Source organism: Periophthalmus magnuspinnatus, chromosome 8, assembly GCF_009829125.3.
Source record: "Periophthalmus magnuspinnatus isolate fPerMag1 chromosome 8, fPerMag1.2.pri, whole genome shotgun sequence".
Taxonomy (NCBI): domain Eukaryota; kingdom Metazoa; phylum Chordata; class Actinopteri; order Gobiiformes; family Gobiidae; genus Periophthalmus; species Periophthalmus magnuspinnatus.
The window spans coordinates 25732554-25756925 of record NC_047133.1 but is presented as its reverse complement, the minus strand read 5'-3'; the positions used below and the strand labels follow the sequence as shown (position 1 = coordinate 25756925).

The 24372-nt window shown below is 39.1% G+C and overlaps 1 protein-coding gene across 1 annotated transcript; it reads left to right on the top strand.

Moving 5' to 3' along the window:
• Window positions 1-17359: 17359 nt before the first annotated feature.
• On the top strand, window positions 17360-20451 carry LOC117374852 (transcription factor Sox-8-like). The gene is made up of 3 exons (XM_033971052.2): window positions 17360-18023; window positions 18259-18488; window positions 18573-20451. Exons 1-3 carry the CDS (start codon window positions 17608-17610, stop codon window positions 19274-19276), a joined length of 1350 nt encoding a protein of 449 aa, XP_033826943.1. The 5' UTR covers window positions 17360-17607; the 3' UTR covers window positions 19277-20451.
• Window positions 20452-24372: the final 3921 nt, after the last annotated feature.

The following is a 24372-nucleotide window of genomic DNA, read 5'->3' as shown; positions in this document are numbered from 1 at the left end:
TGAGTTACATGCACGCTGCTTAGGCCTGGCTGGCCCTGCACTGCTGTGGGTGTGGGTGACGTACCAGGTAGAAACAACATGGTGTGTAGTGAAAGAGAATATTGTATTACATAGCAGAATGAACGAATGAAAATGACCTGAATAAAACGATATCAAAGTGTATCTCTCACATTATACTTTATAGTAGCGGTGGGCGATACCAGTGATTTTTCTACTGATCCAATATCAAATAATACTATGGAACATTGTGATATTAATCCAGTACCGATACCAACGAGTTTTATATTCAAATACTTTGAATCTCCTCTACTTTAAAGGATCTGAACTTGGCGATAAAGCTCCACTCCACTAATCTAAAAACAGAAAATATATGCAGATGATCTTTTTTTTTTTTACTGATTGAAATTGAAATTTTAAATTCTATCAATATTTTTGCATGAGAATCCTTTGATACCCCAGTCAGTATCAGTATTTTACTCATCCTTCATATAGTCATTTGAGAACCTTTAGAGACATAGACTGAATAAATGTGCACAGAGTTTACAGTCATATCCTTTGGTTTCACTGGGAGACTAGATTCATGTAAGAAGTTACCGGCAGTCACTTTGATCTGTAAAAACTACTCTAGCGGTGTGGCAAACATAGTGCTTGATTAAATTTCAGCTCAAAATCCAGGCTCTGCCAAAGCCCAAGGAAGACCAGACACAACAAAATGAAAACCATTTTAAAAAACCAGGCCAGAGAACTCTTCCCGCAAGGTGAGATGGGGTGAAGGAGAGAAGAGAAGAAGGAGCCTGTGGATAAGTGGAAGCATATTCACAACTCTGTACTCTGATCCCATGGCATCCTGGGAAAATCTTTTTGTGCACTACAGGACACACCAGTATGCAGTTTTGGTATTAGCAGTGAGCAGCTACACTATTTTCACTTTCTGTTGTAGGTGTTATCTTGTGACGAAAAGGCTTGAAATTGTGAATGTTGTGAGCTAGAGACCTGTTTCTTTCTTTTTCATCCAATAAGAGCCATAAGTGGTAAAGACTAGGGTTGTCAAAAGTATGGAAAAATCAGATACTAATTGATAAGAATTCACAGGATTGAAATGAACAGTTCTTGAATAGCTTTACAATGATCTTGGGCTGTATCAGAACTAGTACAAAACTGCATAGACTAGTACACACCCATGGACCACTGTGGAACTTACTTGGACAACTAAGGGATTACACAGATATAAGCCCACATGGTAATATAAAAGATAGTTCAATGATTTAATGTTAAAACGACATTCTTATCCACATTCATATCGGAAATTGGTATTGAGTATCAAGCCTATTCCTCAGTGTCGGAATAGAGTTTGAAATTCCACTAACAACACTCTCTAATATAGTCCAAACACTCACACATCTGTACTATTCATAAAACATTTAATGATGACACTCCTCAAATGTGTTAAAAGACATTATATAATCAAAAGTATTCATGTTATTCCAATAAAACTTGATATTGTTGTTTTCAAACTACCATGTCATTTCATTGTGTCACTTTGCCAAACTTCAAACATCTCCGCAAGATTCAAAAACATAAAAGCTGTGAATCCAACAAGGAACAGAGAACTAAGGGAGATCCCACCAAGAGGAAGTGTAGTACATTAAAGAGGAAACTGCGGCTCAGGTGGAGATGACTGAGGAGCTTGAAGTAAAAATGAGACTCAAGGATAAGAATGAGCAGATGAGACTAAAATCAAGTAGATGCAAGAGGTTTCTCGACATATGGATTAGATGAAGGAGGAGAAAACTGTCAAGAAAGCTGTCAAAGACCTTAAGGAGGCCATGCTCAGCTACTAACCAGCATAGTGCAGGAGACCAGAGCGATGGAGGACAAAGAAGAAGATATGGAGGGGAGGATGACCAGAGAGAGGCAGAGTATGAGGTCATTTGTTGTGGGAAAACAGAATCCATGTCAGATAAGGAGTGTCAGGTTTTGTGTGGTCGTCCTCCAGAGGTGCACTAAAGAACAGCCTCGCCCTTCATCAACAGCCTGTTCTGGGACCTCTGTGAAGCTGTGATGGGCCTTTCCCACTCAATGACACATCATCCACAAGAAAGATCGCATAGTACTCTCTGGAAGGACACTTTTCCATAGGATGACTCACAAAAGATACACTCACTATTCCTATTACCTCAAGAAAAACAGTGTCTTAAAAACTGTTACGAAACATACTTGATTTCAGCATCCTTTTGCCTGACTAGTGTATCACAAAACCATAACAGAAGAAAAAATACACAAGCTTACCATGTTGAAATGTAAGTGTGTTCCAGTCAAATTCTAAAGCCTTAAAGACCACCCTTGCATTGAAAAAAAAAACCCCAAAAAAACTTGGAGTCCAGCGATCCAGGGATAGCCAATGGCCACAACTTCCATGGAAATAAGCCGAGGAATATCTGAATGAAAATATGCCAGGATGCCCTTCCTGTGTCCCGGTGTTCCTTTGCTGGTCCGCTTTTGAAAGTTTCTGACCACCAATATTATCATGTCTCCCACACACCATGAAGCATTGAGTAGACCACAGCCTGTAATTCCTCACCCAATACAAATGACCAAATTGAAAGTTATACATAGCAGATACTAAACAGACCACATCATTTTCTTCCCCTCTCCAAAACTTCTCTGCACCTTTTCACCGCCTTAATTGCCTCTAAATTACTTTCAGTCTTAGGGAATCAACTTAAGTTTTTACAGTTCTAAGCACTTCAGGAAAAACTGTATTATTGGCACCTGAATCCCATCATGGCACGGCTCTGCTTCCCATGTCCGCACGGGTCTAATCGGAAAAACACGGAGCGCAGGGGCAGAGTGGTGTGTTTGGCAGGCAACACAATACAGCCAGAGAAGTAATGAGAGAAATCCAGACTCTCACTGGGTCTGTCTGCTTTTTTATTTGCATTCTCAATGTGCTGTATAATGTGACACTGCTTACTGCGGAGGTGGCAGCGAAATTGGATTTTATGTTTAAGAAATTACGCTGAGTGAAAGAGTCAGTGCGAGGGATTTTGCCAACACAGACGTTTCAGTGGAGGAGAGATTTGCATGACTAGAAGAGAATGAACTTAACATGGTTTCAACTTTCATCAGTGTACATAAGTGCAAGATGAACACATTTTATCATTTCAAAACAAAATACTGTTAACTATTAGTCGATGGGTTTTACCAAGAACTATTTTCTCCTCGCTCTGTCTAAAGACATATATTTCAAATGTTATCATCATTAAGTCATAAGAGAGTGAAACAAAGGTATGTAAGATTTTGATTTTAAATTCTATAAACGAGATTTAGCTCTGTCCCCAGACACGTTTACTGATCACAGCTGTAATACAGATTTTTTTCTTAATTACAAAAACAATGGACATGATGCCCAAGTTGTGTTATGTTTGGAGTTTAGGTTCTCAACATGAATATCTAATCAGAAAGCAGAATGAGTGTGTCATTTGGGCTGCCAATTTCAACGCTGAAATCCAGTTGGTTTAAACCTAAAAGCATCATGGCCGTGTCCCAGTTCGCCAAATGCACTGTTCGAAGTGTGCATCAGAGAGCACTTACGCCTGTCCAATTTCATGCACCCAACAAATGTGGCTGAAAATGTGCCCTGCATTTCCAGGGAGATCGGCCGTAGTGTTCATCTGAGCAAGTATTTCTTTATGTCACCTACAACACACTACATGAAACTGTTAAATTTGAATAAAGATCTGTATGAGGCGAGTCAACCTTAGTGAAGCCCTGTTAATTTGGATTTACCATAATTGCTGTGTAACTGACCAAACCGTGGGCAGAATTATCCCTTACACTTGTATATTAGTGTTGTCATGTTTAATATTAAGAATATTCTTTTGTCTTTATGGAGTGATGAGCACACAGTGAAATTTATCTGCCTGAGGGGGGAGAATGGGCACTTATTCACCGGTACCAATTTCTCTGCAAGTGCCAAATTTTTTAAGTGCGCTCAGTGGCATAGGCCTGTCCCACTTTGGCGGCCGGGTACTTCGAAGGGTACTTCAAAGGGTACATCAAACTACGCATTTGGTGAATTGAGACACGGCCTATCTCTGATGTAAATCCTCACTTGCTAAACCCCAGCACCTACAACTGATCATTAATCAGTGCCTCTGTTGCTTGTGCGTGTCCTCTAGATGCAGGTTAAGGCACTGGCAAGCCAAGTTCAGATTTTATTGTAATATCTCTTTTTAGAACAGGCTACATATAGTTCCTCTAAACTCTAAGATATGTAGATTATTATACAATTGTGTTGTAAACCACAACATTGATCGTGATGATAATAATAGAAACAGGTCCATTGACTTCCTGTTAAAAACTGTGGCATTTCACTGTGGCAGGCAGTGGATTTTTATCTATGTGTTTTTATTGTTTGGAATAACTACAAATAAGTGCAGATAAGTGGGTGTGGATAGGGGGTAGGTGAAAACAGACATTTTCAGCACACTCAAATGCAGAACAGTTATTGCTCAAACATGTAGTAATCAAATTTGAATAAACTAATGATGTAGGAACACCGTTATAACTCTTAAAAAGTCATAAGTAAGCGCTCATGTCAATTTACATATTCATGAGTACAACTATAATATTTTAAATGTATGGTAGCTATACCCGGATGATTTTACTTACATCTAAACTGAAACTGTACTAGATGCAAATCTTTTTGTTTGCATCTTATTTTGCTGTCAAACTTTCCCAGGTTTTCCCTTTTGCAGTGACATGTCTAAAGGCTGTGGTGTGTGTGGGGCAAGACAGGCCTTGCAAGAAAGTGTACAGTAGCTTTGAATAACAAATGAGCTCTGCAAAGTATTTTAATGCAAAGTGGCCCATTTGGACAGATGCTTATCAGCTCCACATGCAGTATGAGAGCTGCAGCTAGTGGAGAATAAGGAAATGAGGAGTGTGAATTTGACAGTTACCTCGCACAGGCGCATACAGAGCACTTCCCTTTTCTCTACTCTGGTGGGACAGGTTTTCTACTTGTTACATATAACAAAAAAGATGAACACGTTTTGGCCAGTTTCATTCATTAACATTATGTGAACACAGTTAAACAATACTCAGCTATTTGATCCTGAACACTTTGATATAAAATTTACAATAATCATCTTATATAATACTAGGAGGAGAAGCGCTGGGAAGTCAGTTCATCCTGAGTATATATTTCCAATCTCCTTATCATTTCCATATTTGAATGTTTCTGTATTTACTGTATTGAACTTGAGTACTGACATGTTATATCCATGAGGAGTTATATCCATTTTCCTACTTTTTTCCCCTGTCCTACATTTTTATTTATATCAAAGTGTCCCGGAGGAGGAGAATCCCAAAACCACATTTGAAACTAAAACAAGACTACAAAACTCCTCTATCCCCAAATCTGTTTTCAAATGTGAACGTCTATGCTCCCCTTTACTGGAAATATCCCCGAGACACTATGGCAGGAAGCAGATGTGAGAATGGAGGAGATTATAAAAGGCTTGAGTGAAGATAGGACTGACTAAGCAAAACTGCACTGACATTACTGCCATATGGAATCATTTGGGTTACACACTTACAACATGTCAACTAAATGAACACAAATGACCCTTATAGAACTAATAGTTACACAAAATGCAGTAAGTTCACCCACATATTTTGCATAGTCAATGAAATATTCAGCGATGTGACATAGACCAGTGACACATCGCTACAGCTTCCCACACTCTGGAACATGTGGACAAACGCATGCTCCAGATGGCTCTGTGTTTACAGATCAATCATTTCATTGTCATGGATATATTGTCAAGTGATTGACAATTTTTTTAATTTTTATTTTATTTATCTTTATTTATACAGGGGGACTCAATGAGAGCACTTGGGTTCTCTTATTCATCGGCGCCCAGTTTAAGATACGATAAAAACAGGAAAAAAAATAAAAATAAAAAAAACAAGTCCATATAAAATATTAAAAACAGGGGCAGGTGTGTGTATAAAAGTTTGTTATCAGATTATTAAATTCAGATTGTGTCACCAATATGCGGTGAGTGAAAGGACGTAACAGAACAAAAGCAAGGATGATCTATAGCAGAGGTGTCAAACTCAATTTCACTGAGGGCCACATCAGCAAAATGGTTGCACTCAAATTTGCATAGATGTAAAAAATATGACTGTGTAACTGTGTATCTCCTGATAAACTGACATCTTAAGGCAGTTTACGTTTTAATTTACGTTGTCGCAGGCCACATTAAACGACATGGATTTGGCCCTTGGGCCTTGAGTTTGACACATCTGATCTATAGTATACAATCCTAAAGGATCAGCTTAAGCTTTAAGGGTGAATACAACTTAACCACAAAGACTTTCCATAACATTGTTTGTAATAATGATAATTGTATTTGTATGACTGGAGTTGTTTTATTCTTATACCATAATAGTTGAATCCCTGTCTTTGTCCATGGCTGATGTTATCATTTGTTTTATTTTGTTATTATATGGTTATGATTCTGACAAACAAGTTTCTCGTGGCAGAGTAGTTAGCACCCCTGGCTTTCAGCAAAGGAAAGTTTAATATAGTATCAATTCTTACACAGTAAAGACAGATTGAATGGTTGTCTGTCCTGAGGCATCTCCGTGTGTTCACATTCATCCACATCATTCATCAGCAGGTCAGCCCAGCGATAGGACCACACACCTATGTCAACAAAAGGAGTCCCAAACATTCTTATTTTTTTGGTTATACTGGATACATCAAACAGACACCTACAGGTTTGTATTTGAGAAGTTGAGAAAGGTACAAAGGTACTATGTCCCACATACATGTCTACAGGATTATCTATAGACTTTATGTTTGTTGAATCAAAAACAGTGAAATGAACGGAGCAGTCAATACATTTTTATCTTGCCTTGAATTGCTTGCATGACGCACTTGGCTTCATGTGTCCAGAGACAGAATACTAAGTGACCGGGACAGTGGGCTCTTTCTCTCCACAGCAAACTGTCAAACATATTCAGGGCATACTTCTGGACGTACACAGCAATGCATTATTAGAGGTTTATTACTAAACATTTAAGGGAGACCGTATGAAAAGGATGCTATCTGCGTCATGGCATTCAGTTACAATATACAGATACAAGTGCATTTGTAATGATGCATATTTTTTGCATTACTGAGAGGTTTTAAAAAATGGACACATGTTTATGTGGGTGAGTCGCCCAGCATATGCGTTGCAGAATGTCTGTTTAATTAAATACCAATATTCTGAAACGCGTACAAATAAAACACAAACACATTTGGAAACAAGCACTGCTCAACACAAATCCTTCCAAGTAAAATAAAGCAAAGTAAGAGATCTATTTTGTATTTGCTTAACATACACATTTTATAGATCTGTCGTTTTTGGATTAAACTTGAAAAATTTTCCCCGTATTACCATAATCTGTGATATGTGATCCACTCTGATATGAGTGCAGACTTCCTGTCCTCTCTGACTCCTGAGCCGTCTCCAGTCCCTGCTCCTCTTTGAGCTGCTGAAGCCGGATGAGGCTCATCTTACCACTGTTCTCATTGTGATGCACAAATCCACCATGTTGGCAGCTCCCTGACCTGCAAACATGTTGACCTAGCAAAGCTGACAGGATCTCCCTACACTTTATACAACACTTAACTTGGCCTTGTGTAAGGGAGAGACAGCCGTTACAAAACAAAACCATGGCTGAGTAAACCACTGAAGTCTCTGTTACATATGTCAGTGCGGTGCACAACTGTTTGGATTTAACCAATACTATCAATAGTATGAAAATACTAAAAATAATGTTACAGAGGTAATAGATATTTCCAGCTCCTTTTTAGGCTTTATAAGAGAGAGCAGAGTTGGAGATAGAGATGGGAGAGCAGATAGTCATTTCACAAACTGTTGTCACCAATGCAAGTAAAACCTTAAAGAAGACCTATTGTACTTGATCTATAGTTATAATCTACAATACCCATGAATCGTTGTGTTATACTTTGCACGTTTTAAATTGTGCAAAAAATATTCAGCAAAAATGACTTAATAAAAGAAACAAGTCAACTGATTCTGAGTAAAAAAACTGCGGTACACAATGGGAGCTGAAGTCGCTGTAAACATCACAAAAAAGAGTCGGCACCTCCTATGGACAGCAGCAGATCATACTAGCAGTGGATATTTTTTTATTTGTACCAAAATTAATCCTTCGTGTAACACTGCTTAAGCAAATAAAACAAAGTTAAGAACAGAGAAATGGGTGTATGCCTGTGGCGGCGAAAACGGGGATTGAATGGCAATATGGCGTCTTGAAAATAAGTGATTAAAGATTGTTCAAACATGCACAATAACTGCAAATACAACTTCGGGTAAGTAACTGTTGAAGGGAAACAACTATGACACGGTTAAATCTCTGAAAAGTCAATTTTGTGTAATAGGTCTGCTTTAAAAATGAATGAAATGACAAGATGATCACATGTCCCCTATGCCATGACCTGGAATCACTATGAACATGAAGAACATGCAGTTTCCTCACTCCACCAGTCTTTTGTCATACTTCACAAAAATACATAGCTGATTTGTTTGTGACATTGATTATACTCTACACTGGGTATAGGGTGTGTCTATGGGGGAGGGGCTCTGATTTACTGGGCCTGGAGTTGTTGACCCACCTGCTCCCTTCTCTCTTCAGCTGGATCTAGTCAGATTTCAGCAGCTGCATGGCCTCACAAAGCAGCTCTTTGTAATCTTCCTCCGCCACAAACACAACTGCACAGAAGAAGAGTGCAGAGCCGGACAGTGGAGACATGCGCAGAGCAGAGAGTGTCACGGGTCAGCGGGGTCTATCATTGTCATAGATGAGGGAACAAAAAAAAACTCCAAGTTATAATATTACTGGTTACATCAGGTTGTAAGAGTCCAGTCAGCAGGTGTCATGACTGGTGTCTTATAAGTTGCCGTGGTTTTAAATCATCAAAGCATTGTTTTTCAATTGAGTAACTCCCACACACTGCCTCATTTCTGATCATGTATCAGCTCCCGAGGAAGGTCCCTAAGCCAAAACCAATACATTTAAAGTGTGCAAGAGCTTCCTGTTCTGTACAAGTTAAAGGTCCTGTATTACACAATATGTATTCTTATGAGCTTTAAGCTGTATTAAAATGCTGTTAACTCCTTAAAAACATACAAAGAGCTGTGTTTTGTTTCATTCGCACATGTTTGAGTAATTCTTTATTATTTGTCTGTCTACAATACTCTGTTCCACTTTGTGATGCACACACACACACACACACACACACACACACCTACATACATACATACAACACACACACATAGATACATACGTACGTATGTATGTACTTGCGTACATACATACATACATATGTATGTATGTACGTACGTACATATGTATGTATGTATGTATGTATGTGTGTGTGTACGTGTGTGTGTGTACGTGTGTGTGGGTGTGTGTGTGTGTGGGTGTGTGTATGTATGTGTGTGTGTATGTATGTGTGTGTGTATGTATGTGTGGTATTATCTCTGTTTATCTAGTATGTATCCAATTACATACATTCAGTTTGCTAAAAAATACCTTGAATAACATAACATGCATTATCATTGTGAACAGGGTTGCCTGCTATTTATGCTATTTAATGCTATTGACAGTATTCTGCCCCGCCCACTTTTGTCGAAATGTTACTAAACCACACTTTCTTTGCGATGGCACTTCCAGTTAATCCCATTCATTTCAATGGAGAATTTGAGCAAAGTTTTGCTGCTAAAATATGATGTTCTATGTTCATGTTTATGTGCACCAACAAGTCAGCAATGAGAGGCTTTAAAACGGCTCTGTAGTTGTCATAGAACATATTTGCTGTCAAGATCAGTAGCCCCATGCAAAATAATAAAACCCTACGGCAACTTCCTGGATAAGGTCAACACAGTGGAGCATTACAAGCACCACAATAATACCTCCAAATAGATTTATAGATATGTTTTTTATAGACTCCTGGTCAAGAGTAAAAAGCAAATAGACAAACGGGAGACTGTTACACCAGTCAAATGAAATACAACCATTTTGAGTCAAGTGTCACAAAATCCATTTAGGCCTTTAGTGTCATTGATAAAATAATAAGATAACTCGTGCTTTTTTCTGTTACACTTCCACATATGCAAAGCAGACAGGTTAGACGAGTTCAAGCCTCATGTCTATCTAAGGGATTCGTGTAAACACATGAGTCCTTTAGATGTGCATGGAGACATTTATGAAAATTCATGTGATGATAACAAATTAGGCTGGCGCTCAGATGCAGGCCAAGTGTGGCACATTTGTTTCCCATTAACAAAACATTCTTGCAGCACTCTCACTTACAACTAATTTAGCGCTTTTGGATTATGACTTGTCAATTACTTCACAGCAGCAGAATGGTACATTTAGACGTCTAGAAGGGTCTCACAACTACATATACATATCCCAGTGCAGCCCCAGATCTGCGGGTATGCTCAGTCTCCCTGGCCCTCACCTAGACTCTGAGTGAGAGAGACGTTATTATGAGATTAACTGCAGCACTATGTTAAAGGAGTCATAAAGAACAGACTGTTGTAAATGAGGCAGAATCAGACTGGATTGAGGTAAGGGCCACTGGATCCATTTCTTAAACCACTTTATCTAAATGGCATGCACACTAAGGCTGAAAAAATCTGCGATATTTGTTTAAAAATAGTACTATTCAAAGTGCATGTTAACATTTAAGAGAAGAAATGGTTACATTTTATATAGCGCTTTTCCACCTTCAACTCACTCAAAGCACTTTACATCAAAGAACCACTCACCCATTCACCTGTGGGACCTGAAATCACAGCACCAACCTGTGGGTTAGTGGATCTGACCGCTCAACTAATGATGTTTAAGTAGAGAGCGGGATTTGAACCTCTAACCTTCGGATAAGTGGACAAACACTGAGCTACTGTCACCTGTAGCTGAACTGATTAACTAATCCCAGAATCCCATTTTCTATAACAAAAACAGGATATTGCAGAGGACAGTCTTATCAAAATAATTACAGCCTTTGCGATTTGACAGTTATGACAACTCAAATTGCAATTTCCAATTTGCAATAATAGTGGATAGCAGCATTCCTGAGCAGAGGTAACAGGGAGTTCTGGGCCCTGGGTGCAAACAATGTTGGAGGGCCTGGAAACAAATCATAAATACACATTACATTTTGATGAGCCCTTCCTTGCTCCAGGCAGTTTACACAGTTTGACATCCCCTGAAGTGTAACATGCATGAGTATACATACATTTTGCACACGAGATGCTGCAGTTGTTCAAGGTATTCATATATTTGATTCATACATACATTTATTACACATGTCCCTCAGGTGCAGCGTCAAAACTCTGTCTGTCCAAAGGTCCTATATTACGCAAAATTGACTTTTGTGAGTTTTAAGCCTTGTTATAATGTTGTTACTTCATCCAAAACAGACCTGGAGTTGTGTTTTGTTTCATTCACACGTTTGAGTAATCTTGCATTATTAGTCTGTCTACATCTCCAAAGCTCAAAATGCTCTGTTCCACCTTGTGATGACATGAAGTGGTAGTTTTCAAGTTAACAGCTCCTTTTACATTGCAGGGATGAAATGATCCAAATCAATCGAGTGAAAGTGTATAGAGTTTAAAAACATAGTGGAGCACTTCCTGTATTACATGACAACACAAGAAATCACATAATTCTTGTATTTTGTCAGCTGAGCACAGACACTTTGATTAATTTGCAGTTTACTTTAGTGACTTGTAGCACAACACTGCTGAAGAAGGGAGGAGAACGTGGCCAGATCCAACAAAAGCAACTTGAAGAGAGAAATTCCTCACAGAGAAAAAGAAGATTGAAGTCTAATAAAAGCTTCTTTATGTTCAATATTCCACAGGGACTTCCTCCGGGCTTTTGTCCCCTGCTCGGGCTAGGCACGGCTTTAAAGGGTCCAGGAAGTACTATGACCTTTGGATCAAGTACTCAAGAAATACTGTTACATCATAATATTACTAAAAGAAAGAAATATAAATGATTGATGAAGTATTGTTGGACTGAAAGTAACAAAAATATTGACTTTTGCCTGATCAGACTTAGAGCATACCTTTGAAAGTATTTTTGTTGTAGATTATTTCCCAACAACCATTTAAAATATTATCGATGTTGCTGCTGCTGATAATCAAACCTGGCAACTACTATTACTAAAAGATATTAATACAATAATATCAGATCACTTTTTCCCACAGCTGTGATAACATGGCTCAAATGTAATACAATCCAATAACAAGTAGAACACAAGACAACTTTACTTAAATATATAGCGTTTTATAAAGTTTAGTGAGAGTATGGATAAGTGCATCAGTCATGCAGTTGGAAATAGTGAAGTAGTACAGAGCTGATACTGGTTTCCTCTTTACTGCGCCTGAGGCTATCGGCCTGTGTGACGGTTAATGTAATGTAAGAAAGCATAACATAGGGAGTCAAAGAATATTCAAATGAAACCTAAAAATACAGAAAAAAACTTGTCATACAGAATTAATGCAAATCATTCAACTCAAAACAGGTCCAGTGTAGTGTTGTGTGAAAATGTTTAATGCAAAATGCACAGTATAAAAGGTTTTTTTTATTACATTAATCAGTCTGAACATCTTTAGATTGCATTATTAATCAAGACAAAGAATCAATCAATCAATCAAACTTTATTTCTATAGCACCTTCCATCAACCAAAGCAGACCAAAGTGCTGTACAACATTAAAAACAAGATTAAAAAATAAATAAATAAATAACAATAAACACAATAAACAATAAACACATACAAATAGGTCAACAAAGCACATTACACCATTGAAATAAAAGTGTCACAGGGTCACTAAGTGTTAAAAGCTATTTTAAATAAGTAGATTTTAAGTTTGGCTTTGAACAAAGGCAGGTCAATGATGGAACTTAACTCAATGGGCCAAGAGTTCCAGAGTTTTGGACCGGCCACTGCAGAATGGGCCATTTCTCAGTTGTTTATGATCAGCTTTTATCTTTTTAATGGAAAGGTCCACAGCCAATTGTCTGTCAGTGAAAGCCTGTGGTTTGGAGCAGAGAAAGATATTTCAGTATTTGTGTTAAATGGCAATTATAAAAAATCTGTATACTTTATATTCAGGGAAAAAAATGACAGTTTTATCTGTTGTCAATATGACAAAAATGAAAACAAATTAGAATTGTGATCAGTCAATACAAGTAAGAATAAAGTCTCGCAAAAGAAAAAGTTATTCTATTAACTGGACAAAAATTTTAGGAGTGAAAAAAAGAAAACTTTTGTCCAGTTGACAAAATGACATTTTCTTTTGTGATGAAACCTTCTTGGAAGACTGAGCGATAACACAGACATAAGAATACAGGCAACAGTAGCTCACTTTGACAGTGTTCGCCTCTAATCCGAAGGTTGGCATCATTGGTAGAGTGGTCCAGCTCCCACAGATGAATACTGTCATTGTGTCCTTGGGCAAGACACTTAACCCACCTCGCCTCCAGTGTCTGTGTACGCTGGTGTGTAAATCTTTGTGTGAATGTTTGTGTTTCTTGATATAAAATGCTCTAAGTGCCTCGAAGGTGGAAAAGCGCTTTATAAAAATGTGATCATTTGGCCAGTATTGATACATTTCTGTTGTCCAGTCCTATCAGAAAGAGGAACGTGTCTGTGTAATCCCTCCGTCGTGCAGGTATGATCCATAGCAAAAGAAAATCTTAATTCCATCAATAAGACAAAAGTTCCAGAGTGAAACTTTTGTCCAGTTGACAGAACTGAATGTTTCTTTTGCTATTGCTAATATGAATCTGATAAGGTTTCAGGTTCAGTGCTGATATGGTAAGTTTACTTGACACTTGGCTAATTATTAAGACATTTCAGGTACAGATACTTATTGTACAGATACCAATTGGACATGGTTATATCAGCCAGGAGGCTGTGTTCCCCATGAAATACATCTATTGTGGATCTACTGCCTCCCATTTCCCGTAAACTCAAGAGGGCAGACTTTGGTGTGTTTTTTATGTTCCACTTCCACGCCCTTGAGCTCTAATTCACAGTCAAATTAAGGAGCTGATTTATGAGAACCACACATCAAAACCTCAACAATATGGAAAACCGGGCGCACTGCAGTTTTTATTAGGAACACATGCCAAAGAAATGAGAGGAAGAGAATGGCAAAACACATAAGGAGAAGCCAGCATCCAGTATACTGTCATATTACCCAATGAATGACCTTGGGTTTCACCTTTGGGGCTTTTTCCAATACAATAGAAGTCATTCTGCACTATTGAAATGTATAGTGTGCATGTGACATCCTCTGACAGTCTGCTGATCGGCTCGCTTAAGGAAACAAGCAATCGCAACATGACCTGTAACCGCAAGAGCACAAGTACTTCTTTTTGCTACTACTCCGCAAGCGCTAATTGATGTAAACACGCACAAACGGCTGCCGTGCAAAACCGTTATGGAGAACACTGCAAATAATCTGGAAGTACTTGAGAGATTTTTTCTGGACTTAAAATGGCTGACGTCCAAACACACCCTGAGAGATTGTTTCCAAACTGCTTCCACCAACACATCACATTCCACTATAGTAAGGTGGAAAAAAAATCTGTACTTAGTCAATGATTATTGATAGAATGAAACTGTTGTGAGGTCAAAGGTCATGGGTAGGTTCCTGACGCTATATCCCATAAGTTTTAGTTTGTGATTGGGGGCTGATTGTCCTCAGGCCTGAGCTGAGGAGACAACCAGGAAAATGCACCCGACCACAAACCAAATGGGAAACATGCTAAGACCAGTCTCTACAGAAGAAGAGCAGGAAGAGGTTTTTTTGTGACCAAAAAAAAAAAATACAAAACACGCGCGTGTGCGTGGATAGGTAAGTAATAAAACAAGAAAAGAAAACTAAAGAAATAAAAGAAAAAGACCAGCAAATTTTGAAAGAAGAGAAAAAAAGAAATACATAATTTTGTGAGGTTTCTTTTTTATACACTCCCTTTTCTCCTTATTTCCCACTTCTTCCATTGACCCTTTTGTATCTTTTGTTCATTGTTTTTATTGCCAGATAGTGTCAGTACATCTAATGGCAGTGGGCCTTCTTCCTGATCACACCTTGACCCTGAAGACTTGTATCTTGCGGTGGTAACTGCACAATGTGTGAATATTTAAACATACGGCAGTAACAAAACTATCAACTGTACGGCAATCATTATGTATGTCATAAGCAGCACCACTACTTTTGAACTTAAGTTACTTCCAATACTGCATTAACTACATCTTAATGTGACACTGTACTAAATACTATCATCTAAATCACAGTCACTATAGATTCTTGGGGTGGAAATGGATGAGACTCATATGGAGTTCAATAGTAACTGCTCATCACAAGGTTACAGTACATTTTTCCCATTGTTTTTTCCTATAGACTAATCATCTGTCTTGCCTTTAACCTCTTCATAATTTGTTTGTCTTTAAAAGTAAAGTAAGTATTCACATTTACTGTTAGTTATTGTAACTCTGGAAAACAGCTATGTACCAACAATCAAGTAGTCTTCTGTTCTGATTAGTTTATTTTCTCAATTTGTTATGTATTTGACTCATAACACATGAATAATAATGATTCTTTAATAATAACACAAATTTAGAATGATAACTCTGCAAATGGCTGTAAACAATTCTGATCCACCACAGCATTACCGACCAATATTTCCTCTTCATCGCTTCTATTCCTGCCCCAAAATTTCTCATAATTTTAAATTCAGCTTCAATTTGTCTGCTCTAGAGTGTGTGAAAGCAGAGATGCGAATGGTGTTCTTGATGTGGTGGAGGCAGAAGCAGGGCTGGTTAGTGGATGGGAGCAGATTCCACATGTGGTTAGGCCGTGGACTCGTCTCGGTGAGAGCGATGGCACAACATGCAGCTCCGTTTGCCAAGTTTACCCTGACTCATGCAATCACACACATCACTGAGCTGCTGCCTGCGTTTGAGTGACAGGCAAATGATTTTAACAATATATCCACATGCAGCATGTAAAGCATTACATTTCTGTATACACATTTTAAAACTATTTATCTAATGAAAATAACAAAATAAGCAGATATCTAGAGCTATATTTTACTGCTGTTACCAATGACTGATGATTTCTTGTTGATCAAACTGTTAGGCACTCAGAGTATTTTTCTGAGAGGCCAGTGTGAAATGATAATATCTATGTGACCTGTTTTTCATAAGCTTAAAACTTATATTGGTGTATGTAATATTAGTCACACATTAGTGATCATTAAACCTTCCTTAACAAACCACAATGCTAGTGTTTTATTCCAGACTACAGCATTTAGCAGCAAATAATTGTTTCATGTAGAGAGAAGAAAAAAAAAAATCTATTTTAGACACGCAATTGACTAGATGCATTAGGAAGGAAAAATTGTTTAAAGTTGAGAAAATAATCGCACTACAGTAGTCTACTCTATGCAAACAGACGAAGCAGGTTACACATGCACCACATTTTCCTGTCATGTGCTAGAGCTATTAAAAACACTGTAGTTTAATGAGCAATACATTTCTTACCATATTTTGAGACCTTTTCCTTCTAAAGTCCTCACATTGTTTTGGTCAGAACAGCTCTCAGCACCTGAAGTAAGATGGACCAGAGCAGACTGCAGGACACACACACCTCTCACACAGAGGCCTATCATCCCACAATACCACAGTTTAACAAAGGCCGTTTCTATCCTCTGTCATAAAGCTGGAGCTTTGGGCACGTCTGTAAACAAATTATTCCATAGAGGCAAAGTAGTTTTGAATGGACAATTTAGCCTCACACCATCACAGCAGTCTTCTAGTTTGTAGTGCCTGATAAAAATATCTAACACCAACCCTAAGCGACCGTTTGACTCGAAACTGACAAAAGACACGATGAGAACTCCATTATTTCATAACATGTTCTAAGGTCATGTCATTTAGCTTTTAGGCCATGATTGTTATCTATACACATGTTTTACTCGTTCTTTAATGAAATAGAAGGCGCATGGCTGTTACAAAATCTGTAAAATAAAATTCATAAAAGTGTAGTTCGTATGACAACAACGACCTGGTTCCATACATACATGGACAGTGTGGTTGAAATGTCAAAAAAACGGAACTGTATTATCATAAATAATGTTTAACCAATAAGAAAACAGTAGTGGTGTATTCCAGCCAATAGCAGGCTGAAGGTGGAGTGACACTCTGCGGGCTTCGAGTCAAGTTGCGGTAACGTGTGGATAATACTCACAGTCAGGACCACAAGTTGGGCGCGCGCTCCTCCAATGACAGCGCATCAGACTCAACTGCTGAAAACTAACGGGAGCAACTCCAGGATCGCAAACGGACTTTAATTATACCTTTCCTAAGTGGAATTTACCGTTACGCACAGTGCGTAAAACGCGCTTTGTGCGTTAAGAGAACCGCGGTGTAGTGTACAGTTTGATGTGAGTTTTGTCCTGGTATTTTTGGATTTCCATCCGAACTTCAATACAAAATGCTGAAAATGTCGGAGGATCATGACAAGTGTCTGAGCGAGCAGCCGTGCAGTCCCACCGGCTCAAACAGCTCGCTGTCCCAGGATGAGTCCGACTCCGATGCGCCGTCCTCCCCCGCGGGCTCGGACAGCCAGGGCTCTCTGCACGGGGGAATGGGGAAGAAGTTAGACGTTGAGGACGATGAGCGCTTTCCGGCGTGCATCAGGGACGCAGTGTCTCAGGTTCTCAAAGGATATGATTGGTCTCTCGTGCCCATGCCCGTGCGAGGGAACGGCTCAATGAAGAACAAGCCGCACGTCAAGAGACCCATGAACGCCTTCATGGTGTGGGCTCAGGCTGCGCGCAGGAAACTGGCCGATCAGTACCCACATCTTCACAACGCGGAGCTCAGCAAGACTCTGGGCAAACTCTGGCGGTAATTAACAACTTTTGTTTTCCTTCCACAAAATAAATAGTCTACATATTATTAGTAAATAATTAAGACATGGGCTAATACTAATTTATCAGAGTTTATTTAGTTTGTTTGAGTGATTTTGGTTTATTTATAAAGCTCAGTTTTTCATGAATAATAATAATAATAATAATAATAATAATAATAATAATAATAATAATAATAATAATAAAAATAACATATATTTCAATATCAACAGATTGCTGTCAGAGAGTGAAAAGAGGCCATTTGTTGATGAGGCAGAGAGGCTGCGGGTTCAGCATAAGAAAGACCATCCAGATTACAAGTACCAGCCTCGCAGGAGGAAGAACTTGAAGCCTGGACAGAGCGACTCGGACGCTGGAGCAGAGCTGCATCATATGTATAAGGCAGAGCCAGGCATGGGGCTGGGCAGCCTCACAGATGGACATCATCATGTGGAACACTCAGGTATGTGGGCACATGCGCATAATGTAGGGAACTTTGGTTATTTGTTATTCTTGTGTTTCTGACATTTGCTACTTCTGGTTACAGGGCAGCCCCATGGACCTCCCACACCCCCCACTACTCCCAAAACAGACCTGCACCATGGAGTAAAGTCAGACCTTAAACACGAGGGCCGTCGCCTGGTGGAGCGGCAGAACATCGACTTCAGTAATGTGGACATCTCTGAGCTCAGCACTGATGTCATCAGTAACATGGAGACCTTTGATGTGCATGAGTTTGACCAGTACCTGCCCCTGAACGGCCATGCCGTGGCCTCTGCTCTCCCCTCAGACCACAGTCAGTCTGCAGGGGGCGTTCCGTACACTTCCTCTTATGGTAATGCCTCACAGTGGAGCCGTAAGAGCACCATGGCCCCTGCCCCGTCAGCGGGCGATGCAGGACAGCACCGGCTGCACATAAAAACAGAGCAGCTTAGTCCCAGTCACTACAGCGAGCACTCTCCCTCTCACTCGGAGTTTTCCTACAGCAGTCAGGCCTCTGGCTCCTCCACTGCCTCTGCTGCCTCTGCCTCCTTCTCCAGCTCACAGTGTGACTATACCGACCTGCAAAGCTCCAACTACTACAACCCGTACTCTGGATACCCCTCTACTTTGTACCAGTACCCATACTTCCACTCCTCCAGGAGGCCCTACACCAGCCCCATCCTCAACAGCCTATCCATGGCCCCCACCCACAGCCCCACGGCCTCCAGCTGGGAGCAGCCTGTCTACACCACTCTGTCCCGGCCTTAAGGGCCACAACCTGCACTCACTGACATCAATGCACTACTAATGAAGGACCAGACAATGGTGGTAGGCCGTGAACTCTCTACAAGTGCCTGCTGATTTTATACAGAGTTCTATGAACAATGTTGAGCCAGACTCCTCCATGAGGACATGCCTCTTACATCCAGCAGAGCGGAGCTACAGGAAACAGCAGCATGTGGACCAGCTTGACTTGTGTCTGCACTGAAGCAGACGGACAGCCATACAATGGACATGCTATGGACAATGGCATTTTCCTTTAAGTTCTATGGTACACTAATGACCATTTGCTTCCTGTCTTAACTAAATTGCTCATAATAATTTTGCAGTGACATTTTGGCATAAAAGTCTTAAGTTTTCTGTTCTTGTTTTTACTACACAGATACATATAATGTGGGTTTAATGATTTACAATTATGATTTATCAGAAGACAAGCTAATGATGGGCAGTACGCATCATTCCGACTTTCTGAAACATCTCCATTCCATGTTGCAACTGAACTGAGTAGGACCAATGGACATGCACAGGACAAAACAGGTGTCTGACAGCTATGCTTGGCAAATCGCGATTAGTCATGATGTGGGGTTAAAGGAAACGGGGTAAAGTAACACCAGAGTGTGTGAGTGACATGTCAGCTGGACCTCCTGTACATGTGCACACTCTATATGAGAATATACATACATCTATACTCAAAGTGTGACGTGCCCTCTGTCTACAGATCCATGACCTAATCCACACACATGATACTTGGACTGTATCTGTTTACTATGTGATGTTACTTAGCACCAGAAACGCAAAAGTGACGTGTATGAGATTGTGTCATTAACCATCAAGTGCCAATTTAATGTTGCAGTCTTGCACAAGACATCTGTGCCTTCGACCACACATTGTCAGTATTGAAAAATGTATTTACTGTCAGCACACAATCGGTAACCACAACAGAACTCTGGACTTTATTTTGATATCTTTATCACATTGGCTTTTAATATTCTGTGAATGAGGTAAAATTTCTATCCACAAATACTGTCTTATCTGTGTGTATAATATTATTGTAAATTTAAGAGGCTGTGAAAATTATTGCTGTTGTATTAACATGCATTCACATGTGCACATCTAACCCATTTGCTGTCCATTTTTTTAAATAAATATGTTTTTCTTGAAAATTGTTGTATTTGTCATATTGTTTGCCAGCAAATTTCTATTACAAACATATATAAAATAAAAAATGCATTTGATCTAATTATACTTTAAAGGAAACAATCTTGAGAAAACTGTTTCAGCTGTGCTTTTCAAAGGACTAAACATTCAAATCTGAGTTTTGGTTAAGCTTACTGTCAAAACGTATGACAACACATTTCCTCCTCAAACTGTTTACATTGATTTCGGGGTCCAATGAGTAGACTGGTGAAGTTGGCACGAGCCTGCATGGCAGTAACCACCGGCGGGGAGAAGCCAAGTGCCAGGGCTGCGTTGCTGAATCTGAATGATTCATTATGTGGTCAAGGGCCCCATTGTGTCCCTTTATCCGGAGGGGAATTAATTGGACAGAAAATGGAAGGGCAAGGGGTGGATTCTTTCCCCCCATCACTGTCTCATATCACAAAAAACAACTTGGACTGCAGGCTCTAGCAATAGCAGAAGCACAAATCATATCATAATCTGTAGATAATAAAAGGAGATAATACCACAGCAGATGGGGTGTGGGTGGCTCAAGAACGACTTGTTGTTTTTCTTCCCTCAAAGTCTTTTTTTCCCTGTGTTTGCCAAATAGTTTCAGGAGGAACTCTTGAGAAATAACACGAGTGAATAAAAGTGAGGCAAAAAGGCTCTTCAGGGTGCTTGGGTCTTGTTTCCTTGGAACGCATCCACAGTTTCTCTTTGGGCCAGTACAAAAGCCCTATACTGTAAATAGCTGCAATTGGTGTGGAATGCAATGTGGGCTGTATCAGAATGAATGAATTAGCAGATGAATGAATACAAACTAGGCATTTTACACGATCAATTCAAAACAACACAAAACTAAACCTTGACATTAAGATGGTCTCATGTCATTCAACGCTTTTTTCTTCATAAAAAAAGCTAACCTATGGCGCAAAGTAAAATGGAAAACACTAACAAAAATACGAGCAAATTAGAATGTCTGTATATTTATTATTAGGATTTGGTTTTCTGTTAAACATCATATGACATCATTTATGAAACAGACTTGGCATTAGATCAGTGTGGACACATTTTAAAATGCCTTATCACGGGTTTCAATTTCCTATCTGGGATGCCATTTGTGTACTTTTCACTATACAAAAGACAGGATATGTTGCTATGGGGACTGTACTACTTTTTATCACTTTCATCAAAACAATTTTAATGAACAGATTTATTACTGGTATTGTTTACGGTACCCACCAGTGGTGGCTAATATGTCCTACTTTCTGTCTGCCATACAAACTTATGAAAGTAGAAGAACAGATCCTGCAGGGGAATTACTGAAGTTGGTACATCCAGTGCTTGGCCACCTGACCACTTCCCATTGTTTGGGAATGGGATAACTTGCCTGGTAATGGTCAGGCTGACTCAGGGAAGAGCGGAGAGACAGGAGCTGTGAGGATTCTGAGAATGTGGTGCTGATTTGCAAGTGAAATGAAGTGGACATAAAGCATGGTTCTAGGCTGGCCTACATCCACAGACACCAGGCCGCATCCTGCTCCGAGACAATCATTGCTGAGTTGTTTTTCCCTGCAAAAATAGTTTTGCCATTAACTTTTGATAATTACAGGTGCCCAGTGTAGTTTTTCTGGTGGAGGTTCTCCACTTGCTTGTCTCTATAGAGATGTTGCTTTTTCTAATGTTCCACAATATGGCATTAAACATCTATCTTGCATTTACTCAATTACAGGTCAATTATTGCTTTAAAAATCATGGAGAAACATGTATTTTTTTCTATAAATTGCATTACCTCTCCACAGATCTGACCTGTAACTTGGTCTGGTGGCCTTATCTGCTTCCAGGCAAAACAAAACCATGTCCATGGAAACATGCAGGGGGTGAATCCTCCACTGAAAATACATAGATAACCTTTAATCTAGCCTAAACTACGAGTAGCAGTGTAATCATTTGTTTTAATGGTGGGACATGTTCATAGTAAATCTCTGATATTTAGTAGACCCATTTATTCCATTCATATATTCATATTATACATTGAGTACACTGAGTGATTATCTCGATGCCATAGGTCTGAGTGCTCAAACAAGAGGGAGGAAAAAAGCTAACAGTGTTTTTGTGTGTAAGAAATAAAATTTTAAAAATAATTATTTTCAGCCTGCTTGTTGCCAGATGGAGATGGATTACTGCACTAGGGGAAGTCAGACAGGTCACATTTCTTTTACTACTTTTCTGATAAGGGAAACTTTCAGCTTTGTGTTTTGGGCTTTGTTTTGGTTTGTTACTTTAATACAGATAAATAAACATAAACTGTATCATTTGAAGTAATTGGAAAAAGTGGAAAAAACACTCCATCCTGCAATAACAAAAGTGAGTAAAACAATTATTATTTGAATATATTTAAAAATAAGTTTAACATTTACCAAATATCAACATTTATATTTGCAGCTAGCTGAGTTTTACTTCAACCATCTCCGACTTTTTACATACAAAACTCACACGAGCAATTTCTACTACTGTTATTTTTACCACAAACACTTTTTAGACATTCACTACATTTGTACAATAACTACTAGCAATACACCAACACATACTGCAAATACACTATTACACACTCTACTTAACATTACCACATATTACAATAACCAAATGCTAACTACTGTAATTCTACAACTCAAGAGTCTATTAAACCCGATAGAAGCTTAGACGAGCATGTTTGTGTATGAGTACATAAAAAGTATATATTTACTTTCACCTTAGCTTAAAAAGAGATACTTAAAGTTGTCCCAGGTGCTCACACAATGCAAGTGGCACAAACACATAGAGCTCAGTTACAGTTTGACATCTGGCGCTTGTACATTCTCTGAACAGTTGTCCGCAGTCTTTCACTTAATTTTTTCATTTGTTCACTCCTTTTCACTTTCTCTTGGCACATATCGGTCGCGAACGTGGTGGTGGCGACATGGCTGCTCATCTTCCCTGCACAGCTTTAGGACTTGTTGATTGGGAAGTACGTCTGTGTTTTTTATTGTAGCAGCTTTGTGCTTTTGGTGAACTATGGCGGGCCTCCATCGTCATGTACTCCCTCCATCTTTCCCTGAGCCTCACACTTCCTGTCTGCCTGCTGATCAAAGACAGGACAGATCTGTGCTGCGGTTACACCAGAACAAACAGCATTTGGGATCTTAAAATGTCACTTTTGCTCCTGAGTTGCTAGGACCTCAGGAAGTTATTTTTTGCCAGTATATGATTTTCAAATATAAATGAAAGTAACAAAGAATGAAATGAAAATCCAACCATCTACCCTCGGACAACCAAACAGTTCAAAAAATGCACCAGTGTGTAGTGTAGCTGTATTAGCAGAGCTGGACAACAGCCAGCGGATCCTGAAAACGTCAAATATTTTAAAATTAAGAGTTTTAATGTTACTAATGCCCATAGTACTAATATTTTCTGATCTATGTCTATGTTATAATGTCGTTTCCTCATCACAAACATACCTGGAGTTGTGTTTTGTTTCATTCACATGTTTAACACACAAACTTTGCATATCTAACACTCCGTTCCACCTTGTGATGTCATCATGTGGTAATACAGGAAGTGCTCCAGTGTGTTTTAAAATTCCATACACCTTCACTAGAATCATTTCGATGATTTCAGCCCTGGAAATGCCAATCACTACTGCACAAAAGGTAAAAGGTGCTGCTAACTTGAAAACTACCACTTCATGACATCACAAGGTGGAACAGAGCATTTGGAGCTTTGGAGATGTGACAGACTAATAAACCAGGATTACTCAAACATGTGTGAATGAAGCAAAACACAACTCCCTGTAGTGGTTTAAAAAGTTTCAGGAGTAGATTTTAAATAAAAATGTACAGCTTAGCAAACTTTTTAGCTTTACTTTTTGTTTCCTCCTGAAAGTC

Coding starts and splice junctions, on each gene's coding strand:
- LOC117374852 (XM_033971052.2), top strand. CDS start 17,608: ATGCTGAAAATGTCGGAGGATCATGACAAGTGTCTGAGCGAGCAGCCG. Junction 18,024..18,258: donor ACTCTGGGCAAACTCTGGCG/GTAATTAACAAC, acceptor CAATATCAACAG/ATTGCTGTCAGAGAGTGAAA. Junction 18,489..18,572: donor TCATCATGTGGAACACTCAG/GTATGTGGGCAC, acceptor TTCTGGTTACAG/GGCAGCCCCATGGACCTCCC.